Here is a 15,909-nt window from a genome sequence, read left to right on the forward strand (position 1 = left end):
ATAATTCTGAGAAATGAATGTTTGTTACGTCAATATGCTGAATGATATAACACAATGTTGACTGAGCCTGTAGCCCACTGATATTACGTTTGCTCCTTAAATTCCTATGGTCGGTCATAGGCCCAGCATTGTTCAAATTAATGCAGCAGTCTTGCTTTTGAACTCACTTGTGATTGTACTATCTTTTCTGCTCTTTGCAGATCAACAGTAACTTACTGTAAGTCTCTTTAGAAAAGGCCTAAAAAATGTTCATCTCCCTTCAGTTTTCAGCCTCTTTGTAACCCATCCATTTACCTCAACCTGATAGTCTATACTTTACCAAACACAGTGTGCAAGCACAAAACTATACACAGTATATCCAGGAGTTTGTCGGGTCATATAATCTTACATCAACCCAGTCGAGAGAAGCATTTCACATACAGAGTATCATGTATTACTCATTTAAACGTACAACTAAAGGGATATCCCACTGACTGACAGAAACTATCAAAAGTTAAGATAGTAATCTAAATCTCAAACACATATGTCACTTGCCTTCTCTTACAGAGAATGAAACTAAACAGTGTGCTGTTGGATTGTATCATTTTTTGATTAGGTGAGTTTGTAAAGATGAATGCACTTTGTGTGGTGGACTTTGAAAGGTTAAAGTGATTACAGTTCTAAAAGCCCGTAATAACATTTAGTCTAAACCGAGAAGGTATAAAAATAACAGACGCTACCATTAATGACCTCAGGGGGGATTTTTATCTCAGACAGGCTTTCTTTACTGTTGGCTGCCTGCCTGCCTTGTCAGCCTGATAACAGCTGAGCAGCAGGGAAAACAGTATAACTGGTAATAGGCAAAGCTTACTGCCATACCAGAGTAAAATGGATTTCTTAGAAGTGGAATACGTGGCAGAAGAAGTGTGGAAAAAGGATTTACTGGCACCGTCAAAAAGGTAGATAAAGAACACATTGGAAAAGAAAACACACACGAGCTGTTGTATTTAGCTTTGCTTTCACTACCTCTGAGAGTTCAAACTGACAACTTCTCAAATAAGAAATGACCTGCACTGCCTTAAAGCAACAAAACTCTTCAGTTATTCATTTACAGTGCAGCGATCAATAGCCTTTACTCTGCAGATGAGAGACAACGTTGTATGGAGAAAATTGATTGGAAACCATGGACGGTTAATTCTGGCATTAGTATTCTATCCAGCTTAGCTTGATACCACATTCAGTAAGAGGTCCGGAGACTTTCTGCAGCAGTCTTGAGTAAGATTAAAGTCCAAAGAGCAGATTCAGAGAAAATCCAAACACAAATTACTCCAACACGCATCATCAAGTTGTGAATATTTCTTTGAGAAACTTTGGCAGGACAGAAAGCACTTAAGTTACTACACTACTGTGCTGCAAAAATAGAAAGATCTAATTGTGTGAATATGACAGTTCATGTTTCTTAAAGCAAGGGGGGGTTGGGCTACGAAGTCACAGTCAACCAGAGGATCTGTGCTGCAGGATCAAAAATATATCTACTAATGTTCTAGGGACCTTGACCTGGTAAAGCCTACTACTGTATGTATTATAAAACAAGCAACGAGGGGATAAAGGCAAATCAGTCTGAACATGCTCTCATCTCTTTCTATTAATCAAAATCTGACAGGGGCAGGATTTTGAATTCTTTTAGAGGCAAGTGCCCCTCTAAAGGCTGAGCTCCAAAGTGAATTACAAAAATCAACAAGGGAGGAGGTAAACGTCTGTACAACTTTCATCATTAAAAGATCATTGAGGGTCAGGAAGGACTAAATATCAGCTATAATCTACACCTGTCTGAGGGAACAAATACTTTCAATAAAATGCCTTTACCTTTTGTGGTTGTTTCTCTTTGTCTAAGCAGCATTGTGTCACCTAATTTAAAAATAGTGGATGAAAGTTAGAATAGGGGCAGCTTAGCTATATTCTAACTATTCCTTTATTTGTGTCTTTTAGAAAATGATCAAATCAAATTTTTCCAAGAGAGACCTTATCAAGAGGGCAGTATATTAATATGGGTACAAGCAGTGAACTTATTGCAAAACTGACTGAATAGAACCACAGTCCGGTACTACTAAAAAAATATAACATCGAGTCAGGATCCTTTTACGTGTTGTGAATTGCGAAAAATGTATGTCATTTTTAAAGAAAAAAACGTGTAAAGGGTGTCAAAGCACTGAGTACATGTTTGCTTTAAGATGGACTTGAACCTTTTTTACAGAACCGAAACCTCTAATGTGCAAGCGAGGGTAAAAAAGCATGAACAGGTGCAATCACAAAATCGATCAGAAAAATTGGTGTGTAAAGCACAGAAGAAAAAGAGGCAAGAGCAGTTTTGCAATAGAGAAAAAAACAGTGAGATTTGATTTCAGCACCATGGACAGCTCACACGGCACGCATAAAAACCAAGGACCTCATAAGGTTTCACCTAAATCAATCCTATCTGTACACGAATCAGACATGCTCTTTTATCACCCCATTTGCTAATGGGCTTTCTTTACACTATGCAGCATTGACAATAACTGACTATATGGGCCAAATCTAAATTCTGAGTTTATAGCTTCTGAGCACTGGAGCCAATACCACTATCACCACCGACACTAAACACACACCCTGCTCCATGTACCAGCTGCTAGGGACCATTTACATGTATGCTTTGTAGTAGAGGTCAGCCTCACCTAAAAAAAAGTCAAAGGTTTTCAAGGGGCAGCGATGCCTTTAAACAGCTTCTAATGTCGAACCAACTGGACAAATCCAATGAATTTGTACTAAAATAAAACGACAAAATAATAGCAATCCCTGACATGAGAAGAACTTTTCATACTATAACTGTGACAGATCAATGTAATGCTTTGGGCTACAGTTATATTGATGCATTTGCATTCTATTGCGGTGTGAAGGTTTAGTACAAAAGAGAGAGAAACTTACCTTCACCGCTTCAGCATGAGTGACTTTGTCGAAGACTTTGTCGTTGACTTTCATGATCTGGTCACCGATCCGAAGACCCTCTTTTTCCGCCAGGCTCCCCGGCTCCACTAGAGACACGTAGATGCCGACCCCGTGCTCTGAGCCTCCCCGGATGCTGAAGCCCAGGCCCTCGTTGCTCTTGTGCCGCTTCATGTTGACCTGTCGCATCTCTCCAGGCGGTTCGTGGATAAAGTTTCTCCCGAGCAGCGGCACCAGGGGAGCTGTCCCCTCGCTGCTGGTGCTGAAGCTGTCCGGCGAACCCCGCAACGCTACCTGAAACTCAGGCGGGTTGTTGGGGGGAAAATGCCCCGAAGGAGTCGGGCTGGCGCTTGGGAAGTCGCCCGGTGGGGGTTCGGCGTTGCCATTGCTTGCAACTAAATCCGATTTTAAATAGAGGCCCTCCGAGGTGTACTGCTCGAAGAGGAGCTGATCAGAACGGGGGATGACCAGCCGCAGCATGGGCAGAAGTTGCCTCTTGCTGGGCGCATTAAGGATGACGTTCAGGGTCTGCACTAGGTCATACACGTTCCGTTTGGAGTGGTAGACATTGAGGCAGTGGATGAACTGCTCCCTCTCGAAGTCATTGAGCAGGAGGTTGAGAGCGTTGTGCAGCTTCTTCACGTTGGCCGAAAGAGTCCGCGCGCTGGAGGCGACAGAGTTGGCCGAGGAGCTGAGCGACATGCGCTCCAGGTCGGTGCTGCTCATCCTGGCGGTGTGACCGGGACACGGCGCCACACTGGTGCGGGTTAGAGAGCAGGCATTGCGGGCTGGTTGCACGGGATCAGACCGGCGTTTGGCATCACGACCACTGGAGGACGTGCACTCCGTGTACATCCATGTTGTCAGGCTCAGACAGTTTATCCACTTATTACTCGCTATTTGCCGCACAGGGCGATGGAAGAAGGAACTTGAACAGGGTCCAACAATTTCCTTTTCACATTTGACACAAATTATTTAGCACTTACCGTAATTTAGAAATCAGTAATTGAATTAGACAAACTTCAAGAGCGGAATGCTGCGTCAGGACTGGACATGCAACAGCCTCATGGACACTCACCCGCTCCGTCAGAGGGCTTAGGAATGAGCCACGTAAGGATCTCAGCCTGCGTGTCATTAGCTGCGGTCTAATTTTCCAGGAGGTCAGGTGGCTGACGAGCCTCCGCTTCTCTGGTGTCTCGCTCAGCGTCAACACACACACGCACAGACAAACACGCGCACAAGCACGCACGCACGCGCGCGCGCGCGCACGCACACACACAGACCGCAGCAGCAGCTCGGAGGAATAAAACAGCAGAACTTTAAGCGACTTGTAGGTTAGGATACTAGTTCCAATGTGCCCATGTCAGCGCAGAAAGAAAAAGATAATTCCTCGGCGAGGAACACTAAGTTATAAAGTTATTGTGTGCTCCTGCTCAGCGTCCCGTTGAATTCATAGTATCCCGCTCAGCTCCCAGTTTTACTTCCAAACGACGCCAAGTTCATAAAACAATATCCATCCAGTCAGATTTTACGGTTGAAGCCACAGGTAAATGTTTCTCCAGGCGTGTGTTTGTTGGGTTTGTATTTCGTAAAGTATGAGTGTGAACGGCTGCTCGGTGTCTCCTCTTCCCTGACGTTACTACAGCGACGGAGTGCGGACTGGCTTCTCGCTCTCTCTCTTTGACCGTCCTCTATCAGGAAGTGACGTAGCCACGAATAGCCAACCAACAACTTGCCTTCTTTACCTTGAGCACGTGGTACTTTAGACTTGAAAAAATAACCAAACATGTGTTTAATTACATTAGCCTCGGTTTTATGTGCTGAAGCTGATTTGGTTTTAAGTTTTAAAATACCTAAACAATGCTAAAGCTCTCTTGTAATATACTCATGCAAATAATGAATTTCAATATGTGTATTATTTAAAATACATTTTAGCAGTTAGCTTGTACAACTCAGTAATATAGTATTCAATGTGAGTTGCAAAATGTTTACTACCATTACTGTAGTATTTTTATCTACTTGGAAGGCTGATCAATTTTTAGCAAGCATATTTGACTTCTGGTCTGTTCATCTGAAACTGATACAATTACTGTCATTCATATTTAATTAATTCTTGCAAATCAGACCATTAGATTGGATCAGAGGTAATGTGGCTAAATGATGTCAGAGTAATACCCCTGTAATGTTGCTCTACTTTCTAAATAACTTCACCATAAGATTGGAGTAATTCTAAAGCATATTTGCAGGGCTACAGAGCTGTATCTATATTGCAAATGAATCCTCGTGCTCTGAGGCTACTGTGTTGACAAATGGCCCTGTTTAGTTTTAACAGAGTTCAAGAACTGAGCCTTCTTTTAAATCTGGGGGTGATTCCTTCTGCTTTGTTAAACAGTAACTGAAGCGTTTAAAAGGCTGACCCGAGCACACTGAGAACTGGCTGCTCACTGGAAGAAGACCCATTGTGTCATTTTAATTTCTAATTGTGACCAAGTGTGCGCTGGCTGATAGAATCATCAAAGTAATTTGAAAAAAAAAAAAGATCAACTGACTTGGAAAATGGAAACACACTTTGAAAATACATGTGGTCTTTGAAAATGAGCCAACGAGATTGAGAAAGCACTGAATAGCAGAGCTGCAAATGAGGTTGAAGCCGAGCCAATCGAAATCTCAGATGAAGTCTGCACTGAGCCTCCTGAAAGTGAGACAGCAGAGCTGTCAGCAGAGCAGCAGCCCAGGCAGATAGAAGCAAAAACATCTGATAGCATGTGCATGGTTGCAGAGGACTTGGTTATCAGTTAATGATTTCCTTCTCTGAGTACTTATTTTCCATCTTCCTCTCATAAACAAAAAGCCATAGCTCATTCCTTAACTGTAGTTCATTTCTTCTCCTCATAAAATGGTTTGATTTAACAAACTTTCTTATCATGTGAATCATTTTTTGGAATCACATTTGGTTTTTTTTCCTTCGAATGAAACTTCAGAAATTACAAAAAGACAATTTCAACAAACTTACCTAGTTATATGTAGAATAAGTCAAAACAACGTGCTTTTCATCAAAGATTCAACTGGAGAACACCATATACTGTCACTATGGTCACTGTAACCTTGTTCCTTTGTAAACCACTTTTTATCCATGAGCAGCAGACAGTGTTGTTCATTACTGTACCACCCTGAGAGCGGCAACCAGTCCTCCCACTGCACTCCACTGCAGGATGTGCGGGACAACTTCTCTCAGGTTTTGTAGGAATTAATTAATCAACCTCAGATTCAGGGGAACAGCAAGGATGACCTACTGACATTTTAAGACTCGTGCTGATCGCATGTTTGTGGCCATCTCACGAATCCTTTGAAATCCCCTGTCTGTCTCATTAGTTTATTTTGACCCACTGAGTCGTTCAAAAAGCAGCTGAAAACATTTGCATTTAGACAGGCCTATGTGTAATCCACCCATTCTACCTTTAGATCTCTGTTTTACTGTGCCAATTATCATTCTGGTCATAGCAGGATTTTATCATGTCGGTCCATGAACTACTCGCCTGTTTTTATTGTTTTTTGTTTATGTGAAGCACTTTGTGACCATTGTCTGTGAAAAGTGAGATATAAACAAACTTCACTTATTGACTTACTTAGTGTAATGAATGGCATTATAAAAAAAACCCACTAAAATGGTCCATTAGGACTTCTGCAAAACAATGTCACATTTTCAGTCATTCACCAAAGTAGAGAGCAGCAGAGGACACAGCTTTTAAATATCAGATCATGAACTATAGCTCTGAACAACTAAACACGTTAACTAGGTTAGATCATTCACTTTAAGTAAAACGGGTCAGAAACATTTTTATGTGGCATCATTCCTTGTTGAAAAAGTGTCATTGCTGAGGTTTGTGAGCCTGTTGTTGTTTTCCCATCATTGTTGTCTCCCACTGTTCTTCTGCTGGGCGGGTTTTCTGTAACCTTGACCTCTCCGGTAACCTTGACATTTTGCTCACATGTGCGTTCAAATGTGATAATTATATCATGATTTGGTCTATTTTGATTTCCTTTCTTGTTTTTGTTTCTTACATTCTTCCGTGATGTTTGTTGTGTCCATCGAGTGTTTCTTCATTTTAACGTTTCCTAGTGATTTCCTACATAATTTACATATTAAGCAAAACTACATTTCTGTTGGGCAGTGGGCTTAAGTGTTTCCTGTTTTATTTTGTTATATTTGATCCTTGTTATTTCCTGTTACTCTAACGTTCTCTGTCTGTCCTGTTTCCTGTTTTACTTTGTAGTACTTGCCCCTAGTGTTTCTTCTGTTGTCTTACTTCCTCTCTTGGTCTGGTTTCCCTCCATCCCTCCAGGTGTCGTTAGTATCACCTGTGTCTGATTATCCCAGGGTGGATTTGGTTCCAGTGTACTTTCCCTCTTTTTATCACTTTATACATCTTCCTCATGAGTTCTTGTCTCTTGTGTTCTGTAGTTTTCTCGTGGCTATAGGTTTTCTCTTTGTGTATTTTTTGTTGGATTTTAAAAGGCTTTGTTTGTTTTAAGAAAGTACATAATTGTTTATCTTACTGCCTTTTTGTTGAAGCACACGCCACTAAAGCCACCCAAGTCCTATGAGAGAGGGGTGTGTTCAGACAGAAATAAGAGGGGTATATAGGCATGATGAAACATAGAATGGGAATGGATTTTGAGGCAGAAACTTTAATGAAATGTTCTGAGACTTCAACCCGATTAGAAATTAATTATAATATTTGACCTTTACAGATGGTTTACAAAGAAATAATTAACCACTGAAAAAGTCCAAACTAGGCATGGGAATAATATTAGAGATGCTTTTTAGATGTTTGGTAATCATTAACAACTGCTTAATTCATATTATAAAATGTTGTAATGTGAACGGCTCATTAATACACTGAAAAGACTATAAAGGCAACACTTTGTGCTCCAATTTGTCCTGAGTTAAAATCAAAGATCTCCAACTTCTTGATGTAAACAAAAGGCCTTTTCCTGTCTATCTGTGTTCGTGAGCGCTGTCTTCTGTCACTGTGTGTGGCTGAGCTGGAAGTCCAAGAGACAGTGTGTGGCCTACATGTTTGTTTGCTTGTGTCTCAAGATGATCGATCCCAGTAATTACAGCAGTTCACCAGTGGGACACGGTGAAAAGCGTGGTTTGAACAGCGACACCATCGTAGCAGAGCAGCAAAAAGGAGATACAGGAAATACACCTGTGAAAGAGACACGAAGTGAGTGAGAGAGTGAGAGCGAAGGGAGTAAAGAAAAGGCATTTAAGACAATTTCCTCTTGTTGCGGACCACTGCAGAGCTAATGACTTGGCTATTATCACGGTTTTCAATTTTAGCCACAGAAGCTTTGAAATGAGCTGGCTCCGCTATATTCCCAGAGATTGACAAAGTAGATTTAAGTGATCTCATTATTAACCCAATTAAAGTTAATAAAGAGATGTCTGCTGTGAATTAAACTGCTACATTAAGATAACAGCCGGTTGTGTGTATAAGAGGACTGCAGCCGGACTATCAGCCTATAGCTACTCCTTCAACTGATTAGCATAAACAAAACACCTCACCCCAGGAAAAGATCCGTCTAAAATGAAGAGGACTACCGTCTCACTATTAAATTACCACATTTCATGGTTAGCTGTAATCATTTTGAAGGCTTAACAAGGCTTAAATACTCCACTTAATAGGCTTAACTGCAAATGACTTAAAGCTTAACAGAGTCATCAGTTTTCCTCAAATGGAAGATAAATGGGCTCCAAACAGGTTGGCATTTAAACACCAGCTACCTGTGTTTACAGCAGCACAAATCACTATGTCTACATTAACTCACATGAATTAGCTCACATGATTCTGTGTTATGTGAGAATTTCAATTTTGCCTCAGTCCATCCATGATCATAAACTTTGCTGCAGTTTTAAAAGAGACGACAAACATTGTAAATAAAGCAAATGTTTGTTTTAATTCTTAAAGGTTGATAGTATGAATTTCTGTGAATACGTTCAGTTTGGTTACACTTTGTAGAGGTGACTTTTATGTCGGCAGGCTACGATCTATTCTGAGAAGCTATGACCATGTTTGAAGAGAAGCATGCCATATGAAGTATTTCAAAAGCATAATGTACGGCCTTAGTTGACAGAAGAATGAGGGATTGTTCTTCAAATAGAAGTTTGACATTCAAAGAATAAAGGTGACGCGATTCTCCAGCCCATGCATAGGTAAAACTAAAGTGGGAAGAATTTATGACATCTGTTGAACAGTATATAATGGATCCACTATGATCCTTAAATTGTCTATCTTTCAGCCTGCACAGAGTCTCATTGCTGTCTGTTAGATTAGAACCATGGCCATGGTATGCTGCGTTAATATTCTCCAGTCTGTTGATAGATTCAGCCGTAGGGACATTTATGTTTTTCAAACCATCAAAGGTCAAGCAATTGAAGTGACCTTTTTCATCTCATTTGTGCTTTTTGCTAAGGTAAAAGAATTGCTCTTTTCCCGATGCCCCTTTGGATTTTCTGTGAATAGAAAGCATTATTACATGACTCAACATACTCTAAGAGACATGCTGTTCCTGTGAAGTCAAAGAAGCTACAGTAGATGAGGACCACATTTTAAGAAAATATATCATTATGTAAACTGTAATGAATAAATGGCCCTCTGGGTTTAATACCATATTTCTGATTCTGATTCAGAAACAAACGTGATAGTACTTTCCTGTTTAAAATCAGATGTCTCTCTGTCACTCATAATCTATCGGAAATCGGATATACGAGTATCTTAAGTCTTGAATTGCTCCTCATCTGCATGTGTGAGGTCTGCAGGACAGTGTGTTAGAGCAGACAGACAGAAGGGTCGTAAAACTGAGTGTCTCCAACCATTAACACTCGCAATGGAGTCACACCTTAATGATCCATGAAGTTTTCCCACAGATGAACTTTAAAAAAACCATTCTAACAGATTATATTAGAAGAAAGGGTTTCATTCACGATTAACCGGATAATGAACTATGCATTACTGCCTCTACTTACTTTTTTAATAAAAAGGAAAGGTCACAAAATGGAATATTTTGGCTTTTACAAGAAGTTATAAAATTAGGAGCATCCCGGTTTGGAGGCATTTTAATTGTTGTTGTTGTTGTTGTTTTTTTTGTTTTTTTTTAAAGAGATTGAAGGTTCTTTCACTCAACTGACCAACGAGTCATATCAAGAGATAACTGAACATAAACTGAACATCAGGAAAATAAACATGTGATGCAGAGCTGCTGAAGGGCGCTGTATTGATTGCCACGGAGTTGCTTCCTTTACCGACCTCATTTAACCACATCAATATGATGTGGTTAAATTTGCATCAATATGACAGTCTTTTAAAAAAGTAAGAAAACAACAAAACATTGATCCTTCTGTTTTGAGGTCATGTACTTTTCTCTTTCAAATTTTCTTTAGTATTCAGCTGTTTCTCTGTTTTCTTTCTTCGTGCACTCCAACTTGAAAACTGCTCAGCTGGATGGACTCAAGCACTGCAGGTAAGACCTGTGTGTGCCAGGAGACGTCATTTAACTCAGTGTAGTTTTAAAGGAGGGAACTATAATCATTCTGGGTCAGGAATAAGCTGAGGTGAGCGAGACATGTGTCCTTGACAGGTATTAAAATAAAAGAGCTTTTGAAATTAAAGTGCAGGCATTATGATTGAGGAAGAATGAATAGGGGTTGGTCCTCCCTGACCTTAATACAAAAAGACTTGCATATAAACAGGGGTTTAAATATCTGTCACTTCATCTGGAGGATTTAAAGGGCAGCACTCATGTCAATATGCTCTGTATTCCTTTTTTTCTGAGACGTTCCTCTTTGGAGAAGCTCTTATGTTGTTTTAAGAGGAGCCTCCACAGGCTGTGAGGAGAAGTAGACGCCGTGTGTTTTAGAAAAGGTTCTTTACTCAGCCTTTTATATTTTCAACAAGGTCACTGGCTGTAGATGATCAGTAAACCACCCATAGAAGAAACAAACAAAACCACAGGAGAAATAAAAAGACCTGAAGGCAAGGCAAGGCCAGTTTATGGCACATTTCAACAACAAGGCAATTCAAAGTGCTTCACACAAGACATCAAAAAGAAAAGAGAAAAAAAAGAAAGAAGAAAAGAAACAATAAAATCACTTAAATTATTAAAACTTAAAAATGTTTAAGTCAAAATAATTCAAATAAAGTTAATTGAAGTAAAATGATTGAAATAGTTTTGTTAAAGGCAGCTGTAAACAGGTGTGTGTTTAACCTGGATTTAAACGAGCTGAGAGATTCAGCGGACCTGCAGTTATCTGGGAGTTTGTTCCAGATATACGGCGCATAGAAACTAAGCGCTTCTCCGTGTTTGGTTCTGACTCTGGGGACAGTCAGCAGACCAGTAAAAGACCACCTGAGCGGTCTGGACAGTTCGTAGTTAATCAGGAGGTCACTCATGTATTTTGGCCCTAAACCATTAAGCGCTTTACAAACCAGCAGCAGGATCTTAAAATCTGGATCAGCTACAGTTATCGACTGATCTTTTAGGCAGACCTGTAAAGACACTGTTACAGTAATCAAGACGACTGACGATAAAAGCATTGTCAGATTTTTCCAGGTCCTGCTGAGACATAAGTCCTTTAATTCTTGATCTGTTCTTTAAATCATAGTATGCTGTTTTGTAATTGTCATGATGTGGTTTTGAAAATGTAGGTCTTAGTCCATCACTACGCCCAGATTTCATGACTGGTCTGGGGTTTTGAGTTTTACGAACAAAAGTCAGTAAAGATATGCAGTAAACTGTAAGTATGCAGATAAACTATAAACTACAGCTCCTGAAATTAGGGCTCTGTTTGTAAAAAACTACTTAACCTTACATATTAAAACATACAAAACATCTAGCAAAAGTAAATGTAAAGAAGTGTATGAATATCATCATCTAATCTGCATTAAGTCGGTCATTTCAAATACTCTGACAACATTGAACATATAGAAATGTGAAACACATGGTGTGTTGGGTGTTTGAAATCAAAGAGTTTACAATCATTTGAATTTAAACAGTCAGTAACAATATATTTTACTGTATTTATATAGCTCTTATCAAAACACCCAGACACTAAACTGTAATTAGATTCAGAAGTATTTTTTTTAAAATATTAATACAATTTGTGGATGTGGGACATTGATGTTTAAAGCAGTCTGAAGATGTCCCATGTAGACTATGCTGTCTTAAACAACATTGAATGTGCAGATTGGGCTCAGTACCTGAAGGAGCTAGTTTCTGTTGGAGTCGTTGTGATATTAAAATGTCAACATTAACATTTCTTTCACAGCACTAAATTGATTCACGTCTAAAAATAGTACCACAGTTTTTGTTTGTGATTGATTAAACGCTGACGTAGGGCTGGGCTGCAGCATTTATGGAGGGATGACACACTTTCACACAGTACCCACACACACACACACACACACACACACACACACACACACACACACACACACACACACACACACACACACACACACACACACACACACACACACACACACACACACACACACACACACACACACACACACACACACACACACACACACACAGACGCTGTGTTCAGGCCGATCATTTAGCTTGCTGCAAATTACTCGTCAGATAATCTGCTGGGATAAGCCAGACATCAATCATGAGATGCGGTGTGTTGTGAGTGTGTTGGAAAATGTGCACATTCAGATCGGCCCCGACCTCCCGGCATGTTGTCGAGCAGATAGAGCCAATCTACTTGATCTGCTGAATAAAAACCAGGCAGTCAGAACTCTGCAACGCTACTCTTGGCCAGAAATACCTACGGGGTGTTACCAAGCTGGAAAAGAGACGTGATTTTTGAACACAGATTCTTCATCTAACTTGACATGTTATTGTTCGGTCTTGTCAGTGGATGGAGAATAAATAACAAACAGAGAAAAGGAGAACAGGTGCATTCTTCATTTTGTGGTGGAGTGAGCTCAGTACACAGATGAGTCCAAAGTCAATAAAAACTTGGAGTACAAACTGCTACACTGGTTCTATCAAAGAGTCCTTCCAGCTAAGCAATATGATAATACTAATAATATGATCATATTCATAACATGATAATACTGATGTTTCATTAAATGTAAACTGATTTCTCAAACATGGAGTTTCTGGAAACTTTTTTCTGAATTAAAAACCTGGCAGGTGTATGACAGACTTTTATAGATTGTATGTATATGATACAGTGTAAGAGCTGGATTAGGGCCTTTTTCCTCATTAGTAGCCTTGTTCTGCTTTAAACTATGTGCTAAGCTAGCCCTTGGCCAATCTGTACAACACAAAAAGTTAATCATACTTACTACAACCACATTCCCATTGCCCATTTTGAATTGTATTTCAGCAACACACACAGACTGGAAAAGTTGTGAACTGCTCGAAGACAAACACCTGGCCATGGAGTAAAGATGGGGCAGCTGCATTCTAACCTCTCTCCTTTTTTCAAAAGCATCATCAATATCTACCCTAATTATATGCAGGGGCTTTTTAGGTCAGTAGAATCACTTCTATCTGAACCAGTTCACTTGCCTGCTTCCATCGCTGCAACACCTGTTGGTTTGCCTTGATAACTGATCTCATATCTGTCAAACTGAGCGGCGTCCAAAACAGCTGAGTGGGGTTTTTAATATCAAACCTAACCATGTATATACTATCACGTCCTGAAGATAATTTGTCAGGTGAGAAGGGAACAAACAAAAGAACAAAGTTGTTACAGTGACGTTTCTTTCTGACATTCAAGTGAAGTTAAGTCAAGGATTGCTGATTTTGAACGTTTACGCTAACAATAGATCTTTAATTGAATGAACTCTGAACTGTTGATTACTAAACACTAACAGCATGAATTGCTTTAATGAGACAAGTTGTTTTTCATGGGAATATTTTCATTGAAGTCATCAACATTAGGTCACCTTTTGTTTATACTGTGAAGTACAATAGTTGAATGTTTTATGTCTGTGTCTAGCTTGTTCTGGTGCAAGGTAATCAGAATGTGTTGATTTTGACAAACAGTGACTTGAGCTTCTCTCACTCTTCCTCCCTCCCTTCCTTTTTTCATTCCCCCTCATCTTTCGTTTCTAATTTCTCATCTGAGCGAACGCACGGCTGCAGCTGACATTTAACTGAGAGATAACATCTCCCAGCTCAGCCTGATGCCCAGGTCCCCAACTGCTAAGAAGACTTCAGCTCTCAGTGATCACAGTTCTCTCTGGGAGTCTGACCACCCATGGATCATCCCACACTGAGGTGGAGGAGAAGAGAGACCAAGGAAGGGAAGATGGAGAGGATAGATGATTAACTTCACCCTTTAAGAAGCCTGCAGTTCCAGTTGTTCATCATTGTATTTAAATTTCCTGAAACAAAGGCTCTGTTGGTAAAAATGTCAAAATAATTAAAAAAAAACATGTAACAGAATGTATTTTTAGGCTTTCTGTTGGAGATCTATGGAGTGAGCAATTCCTTTTCACCAAGTTAGCATGAATGTTGAGATCCCTGATTCTATGGAGTACAAACAATGATCCTATGTTGGCTCCTTTTGAGAATTGTTTGCAAATTCCTGTTAACTTTTCTTAAAACTCACTAATAAAACTACCATGAAAAGTTTGTTTCTCCCAGCTTTAAATCCAAACTTTGCTTAAGACACATCCCCTGCAGGCAGGGAGATATACATGCTATATGCTAATGGCATGCATGCTTATGGCACCTTGTATATTGCATGCAAAGGAAATAATGCAATATATCTAGTCATCCCAATTTGTTGGCAAAAGGTTCACAGACAGCTGAAGTTTGGTGTGAAAATCTCTCCAATTCCCCCAGGACAACAATTAGTTGCCCAAAAACTCCGTTTCCACATTCTTCTGGGATGGAGATGCAGCGCTTAGCCTCAGGCCAACTCTGTGAGCCAAATCACAGAGTACTACGATGTAGTTTCACGCAGTATCCCTCCAGTCAGACATCCAATGTAAACCTGAGAAACAGCCAAATCTAATTATACACAGAAGATTTAAAGATGCTGGATTAAATGTGGAGTCTAAATCATTTGGCTGCCGTACTAAATCCCTCTCTGGAAACGGCTGAAAAAAAAATGTTATGGGATCAATCTAAAGGGATCCTGTGTGGGTGTGTTTGCACAGAATTATGGGTTATATTTGCAATGAGCTCTCACTCTGGTTTGTCGGCATTACTTTAAATTAAAATCCACCAACCATTTCACTACAGAAAGACAGCCAGTCTATCTCACACTACAAGGTAATCTTGAATGAAACATCAGCACTAGGCTGCATGTGTGAGTTCTTAAACATTTGCAGAGGTGTTTTGTTTTTGTATGTTTGTGAATATACTTTACATCAGTGTAAACCAAACAATTGGGTTTAACGGACACAACTTCAATTTATGAATTTAAATCCTGATTGCATGCTGTGAGAAAATTGATACAGGTGCTTCTATATGATGTAATACTTGTGTTTGTTTCTGGCTAAAACATTTAAAGTCTACATTATGGTCCATGAAAAGTCGAAAAACTTTTAATTTCAAAGAACCTGGGGCATAACATTAAATTGAATGGCCTGTAATACAAATGACAACTTGACATGAACTGAAAAGAGTGCTGAGGCTGAAGTAAACAAAAATGATGTACCAAATTAAATGTATGTCATTATCATGTCATGTCTATAATCTGCATTTACTGACCTTGTCATTAAAATTTAATGTCACACATGCTGCATGTTGCTCTGTTAACTAACAGGAACGACGATCATGAGGCTGGAAATCACTGATGTCTCTTTAAGGTGAAAGGTTGGATTCAGAGAGCAACACTACTAGTCAGATCTGTTATAAGGACCTTTTTTGTGTTTCAGTTGTTCTTTATGTCAGTTCTTCTTTCTTACATTGTGT

General features: G+C 39.7%; 1 protein-coding gene across 2 annotated transcripts in view; it reads right to left on the reverse strand.

Annotated features, from left to right (window-relative positions):
• Positions 1–4,639, reverse strand: part of whrna (whirlin a) — a 130,870-nt gene extending 126,231 nt beyond the window's left edge. The window contains exons 1-2 of one of the 2 annotated variants that reach the window (XM_079364196.1): positions 3,945–4,639; positions 2,941–3,854 (exon numbers count right to left, since the gene is read on the reverse strand). In XM_079364196.1, the coding sequence (XP_079220322.1) occupies positions 2,941–3,813 (873 nt within the window). In that variant the 5' untranslated portion in view covers positions 3,814–3,854; positions 3,945–4,639. Of the gene's footprint in view, positions 1–2,940 lie in introns of both variants that reach the window. The other variant, XM_079364197.1, reaches the window with a different exon arrangement.
• Between the last annotated feature and the right edge of the window lie 11,270 nt (positions 4,640–15,909).

Source organism: Symphodus melops (genome assembly GCF_947650265.1).
Source record: "Symphodus melops genome assembly, chromosome: 16".
Taxonomy (NCBI): domain Eukaryota; kingdom Metazoa; phylum Chordata; class Actinopteri; order Labriformes; family Labridae; genus Symphodus; species Symphodus melops.